The sequence below is a fragment of the Betta splendens genome, chromosome 7, assembly GCF_900634795.4.
Source record: "Betta splendens chromosome 7, fBetSpl5.4, whole genome shotgun sequence".
NCBI lineage: Eukaryota > Metazoa > Chordata > Actinopteri > Anabantiformes > Osphronemidae > Betta > Betta splendens.
In genome coordinates this window covers 17,039,500-17,062,877 of record NC_040887.2, presented here as the reverse complement: position 1 = coordinate 17,062,877, position 23,378 = coordinate 17,039,500, and the positions used below count along the sequence as shown (strand labels likewise).

Here is a 23,378-nt window from a genome sequence, read left to right as displayed (position 1 = left end):
TTAAGCCTGATGTCATTTGGTTTATTTGGTTTAAAGGTTATTGCATGAGCAGCAGGTACAAAATGTAAATGGCACAAATGAGAGGATAAAAGAATCTGTCCTAAGTTTTAAAGGAATGATGATGGCGCCAATCTGTTTATTCCATAATTACTGATAAACGCAAACACAAAATCTGGATTAGTGTTATTTTACTTAATTTAAACTGGAGCTGGTGGGATCAGAGCCAGTTGTGTGTCTGTTATAACGCCACTGCTTTTTCTGAGTGAAGTCAGGCTACCTGACAGGTTGGATCTGTATTTCTTAGGTCACACAGTTCCTTGCTGTGATTATATTTCAATATTTTTTTATGTTGTATTTTTAGTTTTTTATATTTCTATATAAACATGCGTTTATTTATGGTGCTTTTTATGATGTTTGTTCATAAGCCTTAATTGATTTAATTGCCATCAATGACAAATAAATAAAATAGAAAATAAAATGGAAGAAAGTGATTCTGGCTTTTACTTATGATGGTATGAAGTATCATTCTTAGTGTAAGTTATTAAAATGTTGTCCTTTACTGCATGATGCTAATAGTAAACAAATACAATGAGAAATTAATTAAATTAAATTAAAACAGACAAGTGAGTTTTAATGGCTTTGCTTGTGTACATCAACTTCAACCGATAGAACTCTGAAGGTCTGACACTTGGCCGAAGCTTCATACCCTTTATGACGTCTGACTATTCAAATTTATGAAAAACATTTCAGCCCATACCTGTTTTGCTGTTGTTGACATAAGAATACATCTAAATACAAACAAGTTCTTATTAAAAACAAATAAAACTAAACAATAATAATAAACTGCCACTGAAAATTCATGACTACTTACCAGTAAAATGTTTTCTAGTTACAGATTTTATATTTTTGTCTTATTTGAACTTTAGGTTTTGGACTGTTTATGTTTGACTATTTTTGACATTTAAAAAAAAATTCATTGAATCGTTCAAGAAAATAATAGGTAAATGGCAGCCTTGTGTAAAATACTGAATGTGTTCAGTTATTCCAAACATTCTCACTTGTTCCCCAGTGATGCCAATCACATCCAAAACATTTTGAGGAGTCATTTAGGAGTGAAGCATTTGGAGGCAGCAAACTGACAGACTGACTATGGTGCAGACTGAAGGTGAGAAGCTGAAATTGGAAATTACAGCAGCATTATAGAATTTCTGGAGCTAAACCTGCCAACACCGTAAACAGGGAATGACATTAGCTTGGACCTGGAGACAGATAACGTTAACAGTAGTGAGTTGTTCTCAGTATGGCTGAGGAAAGTATAAGTGCAGCTTAGCAGTGTTATTTCTGTTCTTTTGGCTGGCGATGAGGGGGGAGTCCCGGGGACAGAGGTTTTAGATACCAAACACGATATGTCAGGTACCACCCAAGCAGGCCACATAGGGTCCCTAGCAACTTATGGGACAGGTCATGGAAGTAAACAGAGGTGCAGGCAAACATCCACACCCAAATGACAAGGACCAGATTCAAAGCCACATAGAGCCAGTTGAGAGCCATCTTAAGGAGTGCAGACAGACTAGAAGTCTTTACTGAGGCCATAGGGGCCATTTCTTCCATGATAAAAAGAGCTGAGTAGGACAGGATAAAGGAGTGCCCTGAAATGTCATAGCCGTGCCAGTGGAAACCAGCGCGCCTGCAGCTGGCTTTGGATACAAACTCTTTTTGGAGAGCTTCCATACGGACAGTTTCAAAGCATGAGCCGGTCACATCCTCAATGTAGAAAAAGGTCTCAGTGCAAATGTACCAGACAGCTGTTGCCACCACCAGAGACAGAATCCGGCGGCTGAGAAAGGTCACGTTCCTGCTGAAGGGGAGGTTGGAGATGAGGAGGAAAGGTGTCAGTAGTAGCAGCGTCCAGCCCCAGGAGACTTTAACAAAATACCTGGAGGAGGAAAAAATGTCATTCTTTATCCACTCAAGCCTTTCGCAAAGATTGAACGATCCAGTAATTCGATAGCTTTTACTTTAGCTCGTAGATCAGCTAAAGTCATATACATCATACAGACTTATTTGAATCTGAAACAAGAGCTTTGACCTTAACAAAATAGAACATTGAACAACATAATCTACAGACAAGTGAAGCACGTTGTTGTTGTACCTGGCTTCCCCCAGTAGTTACAAAGCTAAAGTTTACCTTTGACCCACATTATTTAGCCAACGCTAACCTCAGTATCAACGTGCAAATCTGCGAGAACTGCTGACGTCTCCTCCTTCACTCTCCTTCGTCATTAAATTAACATACTGTAAAAAGACAGATGTGCTTTAGCTTGACCCTTATCTGAATCCTGTGTGTTGTTAGCGGTAGGTAGCCAACGTCACAATTAACTCTACTCACACGTTTAAAACATTCCTGCTACTGCTGAAATACGTCTTCGGTACCAAGTCCAGCTGCTTCAGAAGTGACCCCAAGAATGAAATGACTAAAAACAGCCACGGGAACATCTGTCTAACTGATGGTCGCCTCCAGACAGCGAGCAAGTTCTCCACAATGACATCTACCGCTGCCATGTCGGCGCTGCGAGTCATAAACAACTATGGAGGCTCATCAGCCAATGAGGCGTCGCTAAGCTTCTTCTTCTTCTTCTGTTTGAAGCAGGGACATTCGGATCCACAGCGTCATCTACCGGTGGACAAATGCTCTTTGCTCCCAAGTTTCAACCATTGAGGTAATAAATGCAACGTGGAGCACACAGAACACAAACAATACCCGATGAGAAATACGGTTAACAGTTATCTATGTGCAACAGTAACAGGTGTATTAATAACATATATAACACAGTAATAACATTTATACCGTATTTTACACATACACACATGTCACTGTGTAGGGCAGACATGGATGTGCCATCTAGTGGCTGAACCACAGATTGGCGATTTTTCAGCATGATTCAGAGAATTACATACTGTAGTGCATTAATGATGTAAGATCAAGGTCAGGGCAACACTTAAAATCCTGACACAGTTAATTTGTCCATCCGTACTGCGGCTACCCACTTTACTCTGTTAGTGGACCTATTTCTTTCTGGCCTTACTCACATGAAAATATTTGTCCAGATGTGCAGACCACCCTGTTCTTCACCTACGTGCTGCACTGAGCGTACTCAGCAGCATCCTGCCTCGCTAAAGAGAATGAACAGATTAATTTGAAGGTCTGCACTCTCCTCTTCATCACCCACAATACAGAGATTTGGTAAGGTGTAAACCCCAGGTTTTCGCAACTGTAATTGTTAGTGGGCATAAACCCAGTACCAGCGGCTCTTAGAGGCCTGTATCCAACGCTGCTCATCCTCTGGGATGTTGAGCTCAGAATCAACAGCTGAACTTGGTGAATGGGTTGTTAAGGCAGAGATACTGCTGACCTCTCATCAACCTCCAATCACTCACTAAATGGTACATTGTCTTCACCCTAATGTTTGATTTGCCATGACACTAAACATGAGGAAACAATGTAATATGAAAGTTTTTGTTGTATTACAGAGAAAACCGTGAATAAACTCTTTGTCAGTGGCTCCTGCTGAAAAAAAAACAATGCACCATAAACACAGAAACCATGTTAAACCACCACAGCATTATAATTGTATAGAACCCAAAGTCTAGTTGTTGTGGATTAAAAGTTTATTGTGAAAAATCTCACATACTGGACAAATAATTAAAATAATATCTATTCTTCTTGCAGTAAATTATAGCGTGCCAGAAGCAGTTGGCTGAATATTATTAAAGCTATACTGTAAATATCCCAAACCTCTGCAACTAATTATCTGTGTTTATATACTGCAGTACATTTTTTGCCCTTCATGTCCCATGAAGTGGACTAATGGAGCCTTTATGGTGTAAAATGTGAAGGAATCACCTTAACCGGCGCTGCCATAGGCAGTAAATGTGTTTTATATAGAAGCCAACATAATGTTAGTTACAGTAATTGGCATGTTTTAGATTATTACATATTATTACATTGTAAAGTATCTGTTTACATGGAGACAAAAGGTTCCATTTTATATTTTACATGTAAAACATTTTATTGTTATTAGATCTCAGTGGGTCTCTTTATCTACAGACATTTCTGCACCAGGAAGTTAGATCCTTAAATGTTTTCTGGTGACATCTGTCCTCTCACTGTTCACTGCCACCTTCAGTACATGCACCACTCCTTTAACGCTGTTATTTCCCTTTAGTTTTCTCTCAGCTTTTTAGTAGAAAGGCTTCTTACTTAGTCGTTAAGAAACGACTGCTGGTGATGAGAAGACGGGGAAAGCACATAATAACTTTATGTCTATTTGAGTTTCTATCATCATGTTGCCATAGTTACAGCTGCTATATAGATTGGTGTCCATATGAGCCTGGTTACTGTTTAACCTCCCCACCCACATTTGCCCAGATTAGGAAAATCAATAAGATAACAGCAGCACCACCGGCCTTACCTCGCACCAGCAACACCCTTCTCACACTACAGAGCCCTGTGGCAAACTTCCACATTTCACACCATATGGTGAGACAGGAAAAAGAGGATTTAAAACGTGTTGCTGAGAGGAGACGGAGAACGACATGGTCAATGTAAACACAGTCAGTTCGAATATGGAACTTCCATTTGGTGAGTACTCCTCATTTGTTTCCATCAGCTCGGCTCTGGGGTTGTAATTATAAAACGTGAGGGAGCTTCTCTCAGGTTTTGCTCCTGTTGGTGGTTTGTTTAGCAGCTGAGACATCCAGCCGAGCTCCGAAGGAGCTGAGCTGCTTCGGAGTGGACATATCTTTGTCTTACATTTCCACACAGCTATAATCCAGGAGGTGTGTCACAGATATGAAGGTTGTTGAAAGGACCATTGGAGGTGGGTCTGAGGAGGATGGAGGTGATCTAAGAGCGATTAAAGCACCGCTGTGAGCTGAGTCGTGTGGAGAACTATGCTGCTGTACGTGATGGTAGCAGGAGTCTCTTTTTATTCTGCAGACTGCAGGGTTTCACCAGTCAAAGACTTTCAGAACCAGTTTTTTGTCTTATGTACATCACAAAATAGAGAGTTAGCTCCGTGATGCTAAATCAACAGCATTAGAGCTGTTAGCAGCAGAAGCTAATGTTTAGCTGCCAACCTTCTGTTCTGGGCCAGTCTCACCTCCTCTGTCTGTCTCTGTCTGAGTCTTCATTCTGAGGTAACTGATTGTGAAGATCTCCTTCCGTGTTGTGGCTCAAAACTAAATGGCTGAAAAGATGATGTAGTTGGCCTTTTCTCTAAACAGAGAATGTGAGTTCAGACCTGTGAAAGTCAAACTTAAAGTCCTGACTCCCAACGACAAAGGCAGCATCATCCTCGCTGCTGCTCTGATGTTACAGTAGCCTCTTCACTGTTGCCTTTGCTGTAATGTCAATCAAACATATGGTTATGTCACATAAAACTCACAATGTCACTGCTGCTGTTAATTCCAAGTATTTTAAAGCATAAATGAGTTAGATTTAATATGGCAGGTGGAGAAACTGTCACTGGCATCTACACACTAGTAATGGTAGTTAACGTTAACGTTCAGCGTGTTCATCCATTGTCGTCTGTTGTTGCTAAGTAACAGGACCAGTCTGCAACCAGTGCATCCTGGATAAAACAGAACAAGGACACGTCCTGACTGGACCAATACTGTCTTACTGTATGTACAGTAGTACAGAAATATGTAAACACTAAGTAAAACCCATTGTGTCACACAGTGAAACTACCATTGATGAACATCAGAATACACTATAACACCAACAACACCAGTGGCTTACTGAGAGCAGTGTTCACCACCGCAGGATATATTTAATAGGAGCAAGGCTCCTATTAAATAATTTAGGACTATCATAAAGTGACCTCATGACCTCAAAAATCATAAAGTCAAAGGAGCGTTTTACACACAAGGCCATAGAGTGTTTCTGACTTTCTACACCTACCTCACCTCAAAGATCAGAATACACACACACACACACACACACACACATCAGACACCAGACATTATTTATTTTATTATTTATTTGTTTTCAGCCACTGTCCTGTGTTGTATTCAGTATTGATTGGAGCTCTGTACTTTACATTGAGTTTTTTTATATACTGTAGCACTAATTCACATCAAAAGTCTAAACTATATAAATGTACATTACAATTAAACATTCAACAAACCCCACTTCCATCCTTTAAAAAGAAAAAAACAATGAACATTTTTATTTTGAATTTACTTTTAATTAAGTCTTAACAGAGCGGAACAGAAGAAAGCCTCAGCACAGCCAGTGTCAGGGCAGCGAGCACCTGCTCCACTGGTTTGGATGAAAGAGAAAAGGCAAAACACAACAGGTGACAAACACAACACGTTGGGCCAGTAAGACTGGACACACAGATCCTAACGATACCTGTACATGTAGATGAGGACAGAGAGAGAAACACAACTACAGGACAAGCTAATGCACATTAAGTGGAGAGAAGGAGGAAAGATGGAGACAGCAGAGGAGGTCTGAGCATGAGGAGCATCTGCCTCAACAGCAGCTTAACTCAGAGCTGTGAGAGACGACTAGAGACGATGAGTGAACCGTGTTTTGAACCATAATCAGGGCTTGAACCACATTTGTTTGTCACAATAGATATTTTGCTTCCATAGGTTCTTGCATTTTATTTTTTTTATCTTGTCGTTCTAGTGTTGGATTCTTTTTTTTGTTCTTTGTGCTTTTAGGTGTCTTTGCTTCTGCTCTGATTCCAATTACATCTTTACCCTAAAATAATAGTAAAACTAGTTGCTGTCATTTTGACTTGTTGGGCTTGTTTTTATTTTATTTTCTATAATAATATGACAATAGCTTCTGTGCTAAGAAGCATTTTTACTTGTCACTAACTAGAGCTAAACACACGCTCTGTCTTGTTTCAGGAGACATTTTAATGCACTTCTGTGCATTTCCAGCAGGATTTGACTTAAGGTTGTGACGCAGGCGGAGGAAACGTCAGGCAAATTGAGACGACTAACACGTTGCTGCAATTTGTATTTGAATTTGGATTAATTTGTTGACATTTATAAAGATAATCCAGTCTGGAATGAAAACTCCTTAATTAACAGGAGTATTTTCTGGACGTTTATGTTACACATTCTTGGGCAGCAGCCGCTGTAAGCTTCTTTTTGACCTAGATCAGGTTGAACTGTGCGTCTTTGTCACACTGCAAGTCATTGTTTCTATTTTAAAGTGGTCTCCAGCAAAGACCATGATTGCAACATAGCCAACCTTTTCTGTTCTGCACCTGCACTCATATAATTCACAACCGTCTGTGTTAGATGCAGAGGAATTATTGTTTAATGATCACTGGACAAACATCTGAGCTGTGCTGTTGGTGAATGTAAGCAGGACGACAGCCGCTCAGCAGCCTGTTTGTGTACAACGCTCAGTGACAGCAGAGCGAAGCACTGAGGAGGAGGGACGCAGCAAACCCACAAACACGACCATCACCAGATTACGACATCTGATTTGAATGAGGCGTGGATACAAACAGCACACTGAGCCTGAGCCGCTCTGACAGTAATAAAATGATGATAATAATAATTGATGAGTAAAACCTGTTATGTTTTGTCTTTATTTTACTCTTCAACTCAAAAATCTACAGAAAATTTCCAAACCAGTTTTTAATTTATTGTTAGGATGTGACATGTGTTGATTATCCAAATCCACCGATGCATTCAATGAATTTAGTTTTCATCAACACTGAACACAGTTTTGTCTGGTTTCTGTCTGGTTTGTGGAGATACGCTCAGACTGGTCTTGACTAATATCATCACACTCAGTAGCTACACTTGTACACTCTGATTCAGGCCAATGCAGCATCCACACCTTCAATTCTACTTTAAGTTAAAGCTGACACAACTTTAACTTCGCTACATGTTTATTGTTGGCGTCATCATCTGAATTACTATCTTAGTCATAGAACAAACAATTGTTCCTCCAGATTGAATTTTGTGTTGTTCTGCTGATCCAAGTTTTCCAACCATCTCATCTAGTAAAGCAAGTAACTACTGAAGCTACTGTAGGTTTTACTTTCTACTGTTAAAACAGTCAAACTCAGCGCTGGGCTCTGGTGTGAAGCCCAATTAGCAGCCTGTTTTTAATCCAAGTGTTGCCAATCAAATCTCATTGTGACAGGCATTAGGGGATTATCCCTGAGCACCGTGGGCCCGTACAGGCCCACTGGGGCCGAGTAGCGCCGGGCCCGAGGAGCCGCTGAGGCTCGTCTGGTCCGCTCACTGTCGAGGCTCGGCTGTCACAGGGATGTATGGGCAGGATGGGATGCTGGGACGCTTCGCTGATCCAGGTACAGGTAACGAAAGCACACTGAATTTAACCAGAGCCTTCAGATTATTGTGGAGTTGAGCTGAACAGCTGCTGGACGGTAGTTTGTTTCATGCATGACTGATTCCCCGCTGCATGACTTGTTCCAGGTAAATCACTCAATGATTTTTTTACATGATAGATAGAAAATGTTTGTACTTCTTGGATTTCTGTTAAGGAACAGAAAGTTTGAGCCACTCAGCAGTTTGTGGTTGTAGATGAGCTGCGCCCGAGCCTGTGTGTGTCCACAGGGTGGCGCTAAGAGCTGCTTTTATTCAGCCTGAGTTCAGTTGGAACAAAGCGAGCTTACCTAACGGCTGAGTCCAATGGTGTACTAGTATGTTTACTGTTTAAAGTAGGTGCTGAGCATTTTGTTATTAAAACGTTCAATCAGCAACAACAATGTATTATTAGTATGGCTCCTGCAGCTGAACCACCTGCACAGATGTGCTAGAAGTGAAAGTAGAACATCAGTGCTTAAAAGTTCCTGCAGCCGAACTAGACATCAGATAAATAGTAAGGTGTTTGACTTTAATGAGTCAAAAAAAATCCTCTTTGATGTCGTCAGTATTAAATACATTCAAGCTGCATGAACAATGAGGTCCTGAGTTCTTGGTTTAGTGCGTGTTGTTGGGGCTGTGAAGGTTAAATGTCTATCGATTGGCCGATGACTAGAGGATCTACAGAGAATCACAGAGATAAACGTGGTCAGCGCTCAGCTCAGAGTCAGGTCAAAATGAATCCTCAGCAAAACACAGTTAATGATTACTGAGCCTTATCACGCACTGTGATTGATTTACGTCTTGCGCTGGTCTTCATGTTTATTGATGCAATTGTTTACTTATTTGGTTCACAGAGGCTGATTCTCTGTCTGAACAGATATGAACGAACTAGATTTGTGCAGTGTGTTAGGACATGTCAGGTAAAGTATAGTAGCTCATGTCTGTGAGGAAACTGCAACAAATCTAAGAAGTGGAAAATTATTCAGTTAAAGGACAGAGGAAAACTACTAATATATTCATTCAGTGTCTGACACTAAACAGTGATCAAAGGTGAGAACATTACAGCAGTTTATAGGATCAGTACCTTTATTATTTTAACCTGACAGTTTATTTCTCTCTATTAATTCAAACCTTGTAAATGAAAGGTTAGAAGGAACCAAAGGATCCCTACAGTAGTTCTGCAGCTAGTTCTTCAATAATACATTACAATTTCAGAACCAAACTAAGTAGGAGCAGAACATGAGCGGTTTAACCAGGTCTGGAGGCCTCAACACTCGTTGACCTCTGTAGCTGGACACTGTCACTAGCTCTGCTCTGTGGAGCAGCTTACGCTGGAAATTGTCTTGAGACGACTTTGTTGGGATTTGAGGCTGCACCGACATGTTGACTGAAACTGAAACGGAATTTTACTCTAAATGGAGACATGAACAATGCTTATGAGGCTAAACGTCTTAAAATGTGATTATAAAAGCAAAGCCTGTGCGTCGTCCCACGTGCTGACAGTCAGTGGCATTATTCCCGTGTGGTGTTCCGTGGTCAGACGCGGGACCTGCGCGAGCCGTGTTATTTGCAGATACTTATCTGTTGACAGGGTCTCTGCCATGACTCCACTCTATCTCGTCCCTCTGCTGCAGCACCGAGCCGCCGCCTGTTTCTGCTGCTCACAGCACATTGTCTCCTTCTGTGTCACGCTTATCAACATCACACGCTGCTGGATGTGCTTCTCGAGCGCTGCAGCAAAAAACAGGTCCTCGCACTCCTTATATTCCACATCTGTTGAAATCCTCAGGCCGCCATGATTGTTGCTTTCCTCCAGCTCTGACGCTTGTCAATTGACGTGACTAAGTTGCTTCACTCGCCTTGGGGAAATGAAATGCAGTCATGGAGGAGAAGGTACAAATAGGCAGTGGTTGCAAATGGAGTTTGGTCAGTGGTCGGAGAGTCTTATTCAGAAGATAGACAGGACTTTGTTCACAAACTGGAGTTTGAAGTTTCAAAGGGGAGAATCACACAAGTGTTACATCAGGTCTCTGCGAGCCTGTGACTTTTAGCCCCAGGGCAGGAGTTTGGATGAGTGATTATAAGACAGCACCACATGTAGTTAACAGCTGCAGGCGCTGTCAAAGATTCACCTCGACTTGTTTACAACATGCTATTTTCTTTGACTTTAACAACATAGTTTTAACAACACAAAACCCAGGTCAGGAGTGTAGCTTAAGATGAAGGTTTCAAGCAGGATGGATTCAGCTACGCTAAGCTAAAGCTAACCCTAAAGGTGCAGTGGAATTGTTGTTTGTTTACCCATCAAACTTGTGAATCTTACCATCACACTTCTACTACTAATAATAATAGTTTCTAAATTCATCAAATATTCAGTCAACAATATAAAAAGAATAAGAACAAAAGAAAGATTGTGATCAAGTAAAAGAACAGTTTCAGCGTTTCTCTAATAATCTGATATGAGAAAGATGTTTTCAGCTCAGTCAACATTTGATGGTTCCTGCACGTGTCAGTGCATCTGTGTAATGAATCAGTACATTAATGCAGATAAGCCATGGCAGCTCTTTTTTTCTGTACTATCTACCACCTCATGTTGGTTCGTGATTAAGAAAGCTGTGGCAGCGCAGATTAGACTTTACAGTCCTGTATATTACTGCTCCTTGAGGAGTTCACAGAAATGGAAGATGGGAACAGCAGTAAAAGACTTTAATGAGGGGGAGAGAGATAAGATTTGCTGTAAGTGACTCACTCCACGCTGACCCCCACCCCCCTTTGGTTTCTGCTTTGAAATAATCAGCACACTTCTTGAGCAAATATGGGCATTGCAGAAGGGCAGCGCAGATCGAACATGCAGAAATGTTGTAATGCGTTACCTCTGTACACACAAGGCAACGCCGCGGCTCCGACTGAGCTGTTTGCTCCCAGCAGCTTTGTTAAAGGCTTTTGATCATGGCTGTAATTTACATTGAGTTAATCAAGTCATTAAAGTGTTGCTTTTATTTTTATACATTGCTTTTATTTGCTGTCGGAGGCAAAAATCAATCAACCAAAAGCTTTTATTGTGTTAATCACAGGCTGATGTAGTTTTAGATGATCACAGACTGATGCTCAGGAGCCTTTAGGTGTGTTGAGGTGTTTACCTCCTAAAGAAGAGTCATTTTACTGTTATAGTTCCACCTGTAATGTCGGTGTATGGTTAACAGGATCGCCCTGCTGGGGTTTACTGCTGCTGAGGCCTGGCTGAACTCCAGATCATTGACCTGTTGTTATGTTCTGCCACTTTCTCTTCAAACACAAGACGACTGTTTGCTGTACAACATGTAAGAGGAGCCACTTTGCGCAAGCAGAGAATTTAATTTAGAAATCAGTTGGATAGAGGATAGTTCATTACAAAGACACAAAGAGGAATGGAAAATGCTGCTATGCTTCACTGCACTTCATTCTGTTAGAATGTGGGAGAAATATGAGACAGAACATGTTGTCATATGTTACATCAACAGAGCAAAGTGGAGCAGGAAGGAGAACGGAGGTTCACTAACTTAATTGGTGGCTATAAGAACATTTCCATAAAACACAACACATTGATCACAATGACCTCGTAGCATCAGCCAGTGTGTTGGGCACAGAGGTCAAATTATTAAGTTCATCACAACAAGGCTTTTGTTTGATATTTACCTCATTTATGTTTAGACATGATTGTTTTTTTAAAATCATAGCTTTAAATACTACACTACTACCACTTATCGCCAAATCATTTACCAGATACATGCTCACTCTCTGTTAACTGGATCTGAATATGAGGCTGATCATTGAGTTTCTTGTTGTGTAGATGGCATCACTCAGTGTGTGTGTGTGTGTGTGTGTGTGTGTGTGTGTGTGTGTGTGTGTGTGTGTGTGTGTGTGTGTTTTCTACCATCCCAAGATAATCCAATAATTGTGTTTGTTTTTTTTCCTTTACAAAGCTGCATATTTAGATACAGTAACAAATCATTAACTATATATATTATAATGTGTGAAGCAACTGAAAGTAGAACAGCAGCTCAGGTCACTTACTGCTCAGTGTTTTATGGTTTCCCATAACTTTAGGGATGGAATCAGGTGAAACTGTGGTGGATGGAAACATCACATTAAACTAAATGTTGGAGATAGTAATTACAATGTGATCTAAACAGTGAAGGCAAGCTTGAACAACTAAAGGACAGGAACACACAGAGCTTCCCCTCATTCATAGAAAAGCGTTTCTGTTTCTCTGACAGAAGAAGCATCTCCTTCCTTCGTCCCGATGTAGTGGGTGTGTTTTGCTTCTACTGCAGAGTCGAAGGGTTTTGCACATTTCTGTGTTTATAATCCATCAATGAGTCAAGTCAAAGCCGAGATTAACTTGTGTGTCATGTCAGTATGTTGCAGAAGCATCGTCTATATGAACTGGTCTGAAGGAGTGAAGCTGCTATTGAGGAATTATTTATCTGTAGCTGACTGAGAACCATGAGGATATGGCAGATATCAAAGTTGGGTTATCTCTTCAAAAAAAAGCAGGCAGTGATTCACCACTGAGGGACAAGTTAACCATCAACCACAGAGACACTCCACCTTTCCTCTGGTTAGCAGCATGAGAGGGAAGGAGCTGTCTGCTGTCAGACCCCAGTAGGTCCCATCACACTTAACCAGGCAGCTTCCACCTTGTTACTGGGCGGAGTTAGGCCCCAAAGAGGGAGGAGGTTAGTTGAGGTGTATGTGGGGGTGAAAGAAGGAGCAGGAGGAGGAGGTGAGGGCACATTAGCTTTCTGCTCCGCTGTCAGGTAGCTGAATCACTGGCAGACATGGACATGGCCGACTACAGCGAGGCTCTGGACCCAGCCTACACCACGCTGGAGTTTGAGAACATGCAGGTGCTGCCCTTGGGCACAGGTGAGTCACAGAGATGAGCCGTGGTGCTGAAGCTCACCGTTTTACTGCTTTTAAACGTTGATCCTGGCGTGAAGTGATGAAGGGAGGAGGCCACTCTGCTGCTGCAGAACCATGATTCGCTGGGTTGGGGCGCGATGGTCAAACATCTCTGGTTTATTCTCAGTGCATCAGGAACGTTGCTTCCAGCAGTTTGAACCTGTTTAGACTCGTACAGTGATGTGACTTTGATATTTGCTCTGTGGAGCAGCAACAGGTTGAGTATCATGATCGGCCTTCTCCTCTTACAGACAGTCTGTTCCCAGAGACACTAGAGTCGAGCCTTCATTTCTGTGATATGGTGACACCAACGTATTTATATATGCAGTCTCCCATGACGTCCGATCCTAAGATTCCCACTGAGGTTGACTAAAAGGCAGTGACTGCCTTGTTGCTCATCTGTTCCGCAGCTCTGTCTCTGCCTGCCATCCCTGAATCTCCTGCGTGTGTCGTGACATACAGCCCCTGTGACTGATTGATGAGTCTGGTGACTAATACAAGACCTGCCTCTATTGATTGCCCCTTAGAGCTAATCAAGCCTACATCAGTTATGCTCTGTTGACTTTGTCTGAACCACTCAGGCTGGTTCTGAAGGCCGGGTTTGATGAGCTCTCAGTGCAGCTAATCACTGTGACCATTCACACCTTTTCTAAATGAGCCTTTGATGAAGTGATCAAACTTTCTTTTAGTTTCACTTATCCCCGTGTTCTCAGTCAAACTATTGTAGCTGCTGAATGATGCGTTCTTGTCTCGCACCAGACTCCTCACCTGCTGAAAGCACCAACATGAGCACCAGCACACACCTGGCAGCAGGCAGCCTGTGTGCCATCTGTGGGGACCGGGCCACGGGCAAACACTACGGGGCCTCCAGCTGTGACGGCTGCAAGGGCTTCTTCAGGCGCAGCGTCCGCAAGAACCACATGTACTCCTGCAGGTACGGAGCACAGGGCGGGTTCTACATGTCAGCGTGCGTAGCCGTGTGACAGACAGTCAAAGCTCCTCTGTCCACAGGTTCAACAGACAGTGCATAGTGGACAAAGACAAGCGGAACCAGTGCAGATACTGCCGACTAAAGAAATGCTTCAGAGCCGGCATGAAGAAAGAAGGTAGACAAACATAACATAAACATCTGGGTAAACAACAAACAAGCAACATCTGTCATTCAATGAGCACATCACCATCGACTGCTGTCTCAACCCAGTCAACACAAGTCTTGAAGTGTCGCAACACCCTTTGGAGTAGTACTTGTTAATGTTCACTGAAGTCACTGACCAGCTTATGCTGAGCAAACATTTCCAAGCAATAATAGCCATATACTGATAAACCTGACGGCCTTGGAAGACCTGCTTATTCTCTGTGTCTAGTGTTTTTGCAGCAATGAAATGAATTTGTTAAATGCATTTTTTTACATATTTTCCTCTCTGTTCACTTTCAGCTGTGCAGAATGAGAGAGACAGAATCAGCACCAGAAGATCCAGCTATGAAGACAGCAGCTTACCGTCCATCAACGCACTGATCCAAGCAGACGTACTGTCCAGACAGGTACTGCAGCGGGTCTGGGCTTCATGCTCAACCTGCTACGACAGGACTGTAAACATTTGCCTGCTTCGCCTCAGATCACCTCCCCCGCTCCTATACTGAACGGCGACATCAGGACCAAGAAGATCGCCACCATCACGGACGTGTGTGAGTCCATGAAGCAGCAGCTTCTGGTTTTGGTGGAATGGGCCAAGTACATCCCAGCGTTCTGTGACCTGCCCCTCGACGACCAAGTAAGAAACAGTTCACAGCTGTAGACGCGTCGGTCACTCACCGACCCAGAAACAGAGAACGGAATGAAGTGCAGGAGACAGAAAACAAACGAACAAAATTCATCAATATCTCTGCTTTTGTCATCACTCAAAGCCTCCAACCCTTTAACTTTAATAGTTAATGTATTAAAATCGTGGTTTAGAACATGATGAGCTGGTTTTAAAATTGAGTAAAAAACTGCAGAATTATTAACAGTGTCGTCACAAGGTCCTAGTAACTCATTTGCTGGTATTGTGTCTTCCATCAGGTTGTTCTCTGTGAAAGCTTCAGCTCATTCTCTGTGTTTCAGGTGGCGCTGCTGCGAGCTCACGCTGGAGAACACCTTCTGCTCGGCGCTGCCAAACGATCCATGCTTTACAAAGACATCCTCTTATTAGGTAAAACTGCTTTTTAGATCACTTGTCTCCAATAAATAGACACAGGCTGAAATGTGGGAACTGATTTTAATCTGTTTCTCCTGCAGGAAATGACCACATCATTCCCAGAAACTGCCCGGAGCTGGAAGTGGGCCGAGTGGCGGTGAGGATCCTGGATGAACTGGTGCTTCCCTTCCAGGAGCTGCAAATTGATGACAATGAGTACGCCTGCTTGAAAGCCATCGTCTTCTTTGATCCAGGTACTGCTGCTGACTGAGCAGAACAGCACAAGCAAGTTCACACCAAAAATATACACGATGCATTCATCAGCAGCCTCCCACAGACTAAATGCAGCTGCTTCTGTTTGCCTCCAGATGCCAAAGGTCTCAGTGACCCTGGGAAGATCAAGCGGATGCGGTACCAGGTCCAAGTCAGCCTGGAGGACTACATCAACGACAGGCAGTATGACTCTCGAGGCCGCTTCGGGGAACTGCTCCTGCTCCTGCCCACTCTACAGAGCATCACCTGGCAAATGATTGAACAGATTCAGTTTGTCAAACTCTTCGGCATGGCCAAGATAGACAACCTGCTGCAGGAAATGCTTCTTGGAGGTGGGTTTTCTCAGGGGACCTTTCCCTGCAGCACACAAGGGAAAGGCCAGTGGAATCAAACACACAGTGTGCTTTGTCTTTCAGGTTCTGCCAACGACGCTCCACACGCGCCTCATTCTTTGCATCCTCACCTGGTTCAGGAGCATCTGAGCAGCAACATTATAGTGACGACCAGCATGCCCACATCGATCCACAATGGACAAATCTGTAAGTACTAAACACATCCATCCTGAGTCTCATCAATGGGAATCAAAAGCATTAACCTCGAATGAAGTGAATTCATAAAGTTTGATCAACGAAGGCTGTTTCCCTCATTCACTTCCATTTGCAGCCTATTCAGGAACTTGGGCCAAACAGGCTTGGCAGAATAATCCTCTAAATTCTAATCGGGATTATTTTGTCAAAGAGAACTTCTGTTATTCTTTCTGAACATGTTTAATGCTCTGACAAATTTCACAGAAGTGCTTATTTCTTACCTGAATATTGTTCTCCCCCAAAACAAGTGACAAGAAATGTTAAATGCTTATGATGCAGCTCGTCGTCCTGACTTGCTCCTGTTCTCTTTCTATTTTTCAGCAACTCCTGAAACCCCGATCCCATCGCCACCTACTGCATCCAGCTCAGAACATTATAAACTATCCCAGGGGGTCATAGCTACCATGCCCAAGCAGCCGCTCTCCATCCCTCAGCCTGCAATTACAAAGCAAGAGGCCATCTAGCGACACCAGTGGTTTATTGTTTGAGTTTTTATATGTATGTTTTTACACAATCTGCTATGAAGCTGTTAACTTGACTGAAATAATAAAGTAGCTAAGTATATACAGTAGAATGTAATTACATTTCTGTCTCTTGCAGAGTATCTAAGTCTTCAGGGATCTAGTTGTTCACACATGCAGTTGTAGCTGAGTCACAGCTCAGTCAATGCCAGACTAAACTCTAAGCATAAAAATGTTCAAAGCATTTCTGCTGTTCTGTAGGGAAACATAGAAGAGGTGCATTGTTGTACATAGTTTATTATTGGGTGGCGTGACTTCCCTCATCGTGGCCTCAGTGTGTGCAGTAAGGCTCATGTTAGACATGGTGACGTCATCATGTCAGTATTTAATGAATGTTACAACACACCTTACATTATGACGTGCTGCACAGTATTTTATTTTATGTTTATTAGTAAATAAATATTTTCAGTCATGCTATAGGGAAATTCCTTGAATAAGCTTGTCTATAAATCCTTATGGCTGTTGTTTCAAACATGCTGACAAATGCATTTACAGTAGTGAAGTTTCAAATTTGAAAATAAGCACAGAAAAATGTTGGACTATGCAAAGAGCTCTGAGGTGCCACCAGTCACACTGAGGCAGACACGTTGAGGACATTTCCCAAATATATATTGTGTTGCTTTTTGAAGAAATGTAGAAAAAAAGAAGAGATATATTTTGGTTAGTACTTTGTTTAGCTCATTGAAATAATTGTGCCTTGTAACCTGTACTGCCTTACAAACAGGCATTATTCTGCCATACAATGTGATGAATTAATAAATGGTCTTTTTTTACATTTTCTGCAGACTGTTTTACAGTAGCTATAATCACTAGAGAATATTTTACCTAGACGTGAACGTTATTGTTTGTATTATATATTTTAAAAGAGATAAGACAGAAAAAAGGTCCAACGTGGCAGTGGTGCCTATTTACTGATAGACAACTGATAAAGTGACATAAAGTAATTACAGATAGCGCCGATTAGTCCGAAACTAAGCACGAAACTGCTTCTAATGGCCGCCTGAAGAAGCGCACACAATTCAGCTCGGTAGGTGGCGGCGATATTCCTTTAGCTGGTCAGCCACTTCAAAAGAAGAAGAAGAAGAAGAAGAAGAAGAAGAAGAAGAAGAAGAAGAAGAAGAAGAAGAAGAAGAAGAAGAAGAAGAAGAAGAAGAAGAAGAAGAAGAAGAAGAAGACGTCTTACTGTACGTCAAACGTCACACGTCACACGTCACAACGCTCGTCTCATCACATGGACCAATGAGACATCGGTGCGTATTTACCCGGAAATAGGATTCGTTCTGTCAGGTCTGTTGTGTATTTGCTGCTGTGGTTTACGGCTCCTACGACCATTTAATGACGCTTTTCAGTTATTTGCCAACAAATGCCATCAGAGACTTCTTTATGTCTATCAGTGTATGTTAACGCATATCCCGTATTTCATCGTCATTCTGAATTTCAATGTCGAATTGGTTCCATTAGCTAAGCACGTATAAATGTTGATGTTGTTCTCAACTTTTTCTCTAGTACTAAGAAAACACTGCCTATTCCACATATGTGTTAGTAGGGAGCCAGTTGTCAATTATCCTTCAAGAAACTCAGCTGAGTCTGGAAATCAGAAATGTATTTCTGCATCTGAATTAGGCAAACCACTTTTTTTGGTGGAGCGTCCCAAAATCCTTATTATTCTGAAAAACGTTTAACCATCTAGGGACAGTTGCCAATTTGTTATGTAGGTCTACTACAGCAAGCAAGGAAATGAACAGATGGTTCAGAACTATTGGATCAGCTTGTTTTGCTGCTGGATCATATAAATGCTACAGTAATGAATCCCTCTATAATGCAACACAGCTCAGGTATTATACTAATAGTGTTACTTATTTAATCAACCACCGACTTTGGGATGAAAGACAAGAGCTAAATATATATTTCTAGTCCAGAACCTTAATGAGTCAGTGCATTAGTTGTGGCAGCCTTATTCATTCCTCTCGTGTGTTGTTTCTAAACAGCTTCACTCACTCAGTCCATGGCCAATCAGCAAGAGTCCATCAGCTCCAGGTCTCCTTCAGCGGACCCATCATTAGCAGGATTCAGCTGCTTCACCTGGCCCCCTCCACCCGTCTACTCCTGCACTCTGACCCCTGAACTAGTAGCCAAAGCACGGGAGGAGCTACAGGAGAAGCCCGAGTGGCGTCTTCGGGATGTCCAAGCACTGAGAGACATGATACTCAAGGTTTCTGTTGTGTTGTTCTGTTGCATTGTGTTAGAGTTTTTACATATGTTATTAAAACAGAATAGTCACACTAACATTTATATAAACATCAGAAGGCACACTTATTAAGTTTTTCAAAGTATGTTTACCTATTTAGAAATGTATCTTCAGGGAGATGTATTGTTTGTCCAACACTGCCATGCAGTGGTTTGGGATTTAAACAATACAGAATGAACCACTTTCTTCCAAGAATATAAAGACATTCTTTCATTCATTTAAAAGCAAAGCAGGACATGCATTGATGTTCTCAAAAAACTATGTAGTCCTCTGATGTATGTTTTTTGTAATTTTCTTTTAATCATTTAGACTCAGTTTAATTCAATTATCTGCAACCTCTGGTGTCCTTTTTTACTCTAAGGTAATCAAATATTTTCCCTGGCTGTCTTTACAGGAGCAGCCCAATCTCAGAACAAGGTTGGACGACGCCTTCCTTCTGCGCTTTCTGCGGGCCAGAAAGTTTGACTATGATCGTGCCATGCAGCTGCTCCTTAACTACCATGCAGGTCGCAAAGCCTGGCCAGAGGTGTTTCAGGACCTGAAGCCATCAACGGTGAAGCACGTTCTGGACAAGGGCTTTCTTACAGTCCTGCCACAGCCGGACCCCAATGGAAGATACATACTTTGTCTCCGGCCAGGTTGGAATCTCCTTGATCTTCGTTTATCTTCATTGGTGATAACTTTATAAAGAGCAAAAAACTGTTGCAGTTTTTCTCCACTGTGAATCATATATCATTTCCAGTTCATAAACTAGACTGCATTTACAGGAAAATGGAAACCAAATGATTATCCATTTATTGACAATGTGAGGGCCATTTATCTGACTCTGGAGAAGCTGATCCAGCCAGAGGAAGCACAGGTCAATGGCATTGTCATCCTGGCCGATTACACCGGAGTGGGTATGTCCCAAGCGTCCAATCCAGGCCCGTTCCTTGCCAAAAAAATTGTAAGCGTCCTCCAGGTAAGTGGCTTCATTAGAAATAGGTACAGATACCTTGATTCTAGTAAATGTACCAGCATTTCATTATTTACTTTTAACATAAATTGTTAACTGAGCATTTTCTCTCTCACAGGATGGGTTTCCAATCAGAATCAAGGCAGTTAACATCATTAACGAGCCCCGGATTTTCAAAGGCATCTTTGCCATTATTAAGCCGTTTCTGAAGGAGAAGATGGCACAGCGGGTAACTTGTCCTTCAGTTATCTTTGACTATTTAGTTTTAGCAAACACACATCTGACATTGTGTGCCTCCCTTTGATCTGCTGCCTGTGCTCTAAATTAATGACCTATATACATTTCCACTTTTTGAGAAATGAATCTGGTATAATACAACAAATCAAATCAAAATCAAAAACATGCACCTCATTCACAAACTTAGGAGAATGATCTTTGACTAGAATGCACTATTGAGTTCTACTGTACACACAACATACTGGCTCTGTATTGTAGTAATGGACCACCACTCCCTATAACTGATTTAAAGGCAGTAACAGCTCCACTGCTCGTGATCCAGTTGTTAACCTTGCAGTTTGTGGTGATGTGGCATCTTTCAGTTTTTGTTTGCGTACTTGTGTTCTCAACCAAAGCCCAAGTACGGTCTAAGTGTTAATGTGCTGGCTGCTTTTTAGAGGTCGGACAGGAAGCCGACAGACCTGTGGAGCAAAATTCCCATCGTGTATTTTGTGTTTTTTAGCAACAGTTGCAGTCGATGGATGATAACAAGTTGGCATTAGATTAACATTAAATCAGCATAGAGCTCAGCTGATGATGTCAAGTGAGCAAACATTCACATTTCCCTTAAATCCTCAATAGGAAAGTAGCTACTGGCTGTTCTTGAAGTCACTAAATGGTTTCATTGGCTAATTTGCATAATTGTACATTTGCTTTACAACTGTCAGTTTTATTTAACAGATGATAATGATTGTGGAGAAATAAGAAGTGAGTAAAAGACATTTAAACTATGTATAGACCTACAAATGGGCTAGTTTTACTTTATTGCTTCATTTCAAAATAATGTGACTCCAATGTTTTGCCCACTGGTTAAACCAGATGCCAAGTACTCCAGGCTGGGTAGTGGTTGTGGGTTGTAAAACCGAAGCAGGAAGCTTTGTATTTATTTTGTTAGTATCAGTGCAACTGGATGTATCCAGTATAGCTTCTTAAATTAATGGAGCTGATGTTCTGACAGAAGAAGTCGCTGATATGTCATCTCTACTTTCCTTTTGAGCAGTATATCCTGCACGGCTCGGACCTGAGCTCTCTGCATCAGAACGTACCCCGGTCTGTCCTGCCAGCGGAGTTCGGTGGCACCGCAGGTCAGCTAGACATGTGTGCCTGGTCCAGGCTGCTGCTGGAGTGTGAGGAGGAGTTTATAGTGGAGTTCTGCCAGCCAGACCCACTACAGGATGTGGTGCTCCCTGACTCCATGATGTTTGAAGGACAAGCCAGTGGGCAGGATGACGACAGCTTTAGGGGCCTGCGCTCTCAGCTGTACTACTGTTACTGACACATAGACTCTGTCCTGTTTCATTTGAAACGCGTAACTTCTTCAGGGCAAGTTGCCAAAATTCTACATGACTTTCACTAATAGCACCTACTGTATCATGGTTCTGAGGCAGGCGACGCCAATGCATGTACAGTGATCATTTGAATTTATTTATGCTATTCAAAGAGCAGCTTTAGTAGTCAGTTTCTCGTATAAAGAGTTAAGCAGATTTTGTCTGATGTAATCATTCCTCCCTGGAGACAAAGGCCACAGTCATCATTTTGTATTCAACAGAAGCTAAAATTAGGCTTCAGCAGTAGCGAAGTGGGCAGTTTATTGAGTTTGTAGCCATCACAGTATTTATGTCACTGACTGTCCACTGTGGCTGTGGAGTCATTAGAGACAAGTTCACTGTAGAAACTGAACTTTAACCAATGGTACACTTTTGATTTTACAAACTCAAGACTCGAGACTCAACTCATCTAGAATATGTTTTTATTGTGTCACCATATTAACATAAAAAAGAAGACTAAAGAAAAGAAGAAAAGTATGAACGGGGGAGTTTCTGTTGCCAGGTAAAAAGTGTTTTATTGTCAGTAAAAGCTTCAGCGTAAGTCACATTAGTCATATGTGGGTATGTTTTATTACTTCACTGTGGAAGTGTTTATTATCTCCTAGACTCCTCAGCCTGAAGTGGATGGTTTTATTCAATGTAATCATCTATTTTAATGCCTTAAGCTTAAACATATTTCATAAATCATCAGCGTTTGTGTGTAACCAGTCTTGGCTGAGGATAGAGTACAGTAAGTGACTGCTGTGCTAGTGAGAGTAATGTAATAGCTCAACCAGTGAAGGCGTTTCACTTTCTAGCTCATCCACAATGTTTTCAAGGCCTTTGTTTCATAATTTGTTATTATTCTAAGATCAGTAATCTGCCTTATGTTTAACCTGCTTGTCTGCAGTTGTCACACAGGGAAGAGGGAGGTTCATTCCTGGTTTGATTTACATGTACAGTAGTTTGCCAAATCACACACCAGGCCATATTAAAATGTGCAATAATTTTCCACCTGTTTTTCATGGTTCCTAGAGTTAAACTTAGAGGATTCATTTGGTCTTTTATATTTTTATTTCCAGCATGTTTGTGACTATGAGCTGTATTGTGTTTTAGGTTATTTCAATAGTGTCAAATAGTAAAGGAAACTCAAAGAGGCTGTTGTCTGTGTCTTGTTTGTGCTGTTGCTGCCAAGAGGTGGTGGTGTGCTCAAGGCTCTGGTCAGGGGATTTGTCTCACATAACTGCAAGTAACATAAGCATTTCCCAAATCAGACTCACGGTTTTTGACAGACATTAGAAGAAGGTGAACAAAGCAAAACTTAATTTAGCAAATTGTAAGAATACTTGCCTTAAATCCTGCATTAAAATGTAAGAGTTAAATATTATGCAAAGTAATCTTTTTTATTTTTATGTTTAGTTATTAATCATTTTGTGTTAACATTAAAGGAAGCATTTAGAACATGATCATGTGATTACTAAGTTGATATTAAATTATGTGTATCTATAACAAAGATCAGTAGATTAACGGTAATTCTATCAAACCATGTCGTGGTACCTTGGGAAGCATCTAATAAGTTAATTGACAACATGTGAGTTAATTGGAGATGCAGCTGTGTGTGCAATTTGGGGCACATCTCAAACACACTGCCTTCTTGTGTGGCGTCACAGGAAAATTGAATGAAATGACTCACGTGGGCTTTCAGGAGTGTGGTCCTTGT

At 41.6% G+C, this 23,378-nt stretch overlaps 3 protein-coding genes across 6 annotated transcripts; 2 read left to right on the top strand and 1 right to left on the bottom strand.

The window, feature by feature from the left end:
* Window positions 1-610: 610 nt before the first annotated feature.
* On the bottom strand, window positions 611-3,971 carry fitm2 (fat storage inducing transmembrane protein 2). Its single transcript, XM_029155733.3, has 2 exons — window positions 2,390-3,971; window positions 611-1,936 (listed from the first exon to the last, which is right to left on the bottom strand). Exons 1-2 carry the CDS (start codon window positions 2,578-2,580, stop codon window positions 1,336-1,338), a joined length of 792 nt encoding a protein of 263 aa, XP_029011566.1. The 5' UTR covers window positions 2,581-3,971; the 3' UTR covers window positions 611-1,335.
* Window positions 2,699-17,647, top strand: hnf4a (hepatocyte nuclear factor 4, alpha). Of its 3 annotated transcripts, none has more exons than XM_041071446.2 (10): window positions 2,699-2,720; window positions 14,077-14,251; window positions 14,329-14,423; window positions 14,753-14,859; window positions 14,934-15,089; window positions 15,419-15,506; window positions 15,593-15,745; window positions 15,860-16,096; window positions 16,181-16,303; window positions 16,673-17,647. In XM_041071446.2, the coding sequence occupies exons 2-10, from the start codon at window positions 14,103-14,105 to the stop codon at window positions 16,813-16,815; spliced, it is 1,251 nt and encodes a 416-aa protein (XP_040927380.1). In that variant the 5' UTR covers window positions 2,699-2,720; window positions 14,077-14,102; the 3' UTR covers window positions 16,816-17,647. The 3 variants fall into 3 exon arrangements, with proteins under 3 accessions (XP_040927380.1, XP_055366390.1, XP_029011564.1); XM_055510415.1 differs by lacking the exon at window positions 2,699-2,720 and adding an exon at window positions 4,505-4,642; XM_029155731.3 differs by lacking the exon at window positions 2,699-2,720 and adding an exon at window positions 12,984-13,281.
* A 389-nt stretch (window positions 17,648-18,036) lies between these two features.
* On the top strand, window positions 18,037-22,815 carry ttpal (tocopherol (alpha) transfer protein-like). Of its 2 annotated transcripts, none has more exons than XM_029157231.3 (6): window positions 18,037-18,159; window positions 18,861-19,084; window positions 19,515-19,758; window positions 19,888-20,081; window positions 20,194-20,304; window positions 21,352-22,815. In XM_029157231.3, exons 2-6 carry the CDS (start codon window positions 18,878-18,880, stop codon window positions 21,625-21,627), a joined length of 1,032 nt encoding a protein of 343 aa, XP_029013064.1. In that variant the 5' UTR covers window positions 18,037-18,159; window positions 18,861-18,877; the 3' UTR covers window positions 21,628-22,815. The 2 variants fall into 2 exon arrangements, with proteins under 2 accessions (XP_029013064.1, XP_029013063.1); XM_029157230.3 differs by having other exon boundaries at window positions 18,125-18,267.
* The last annotated feature ends 563 nt before the right edge of the window (window positions 22,816-23,378 follow it).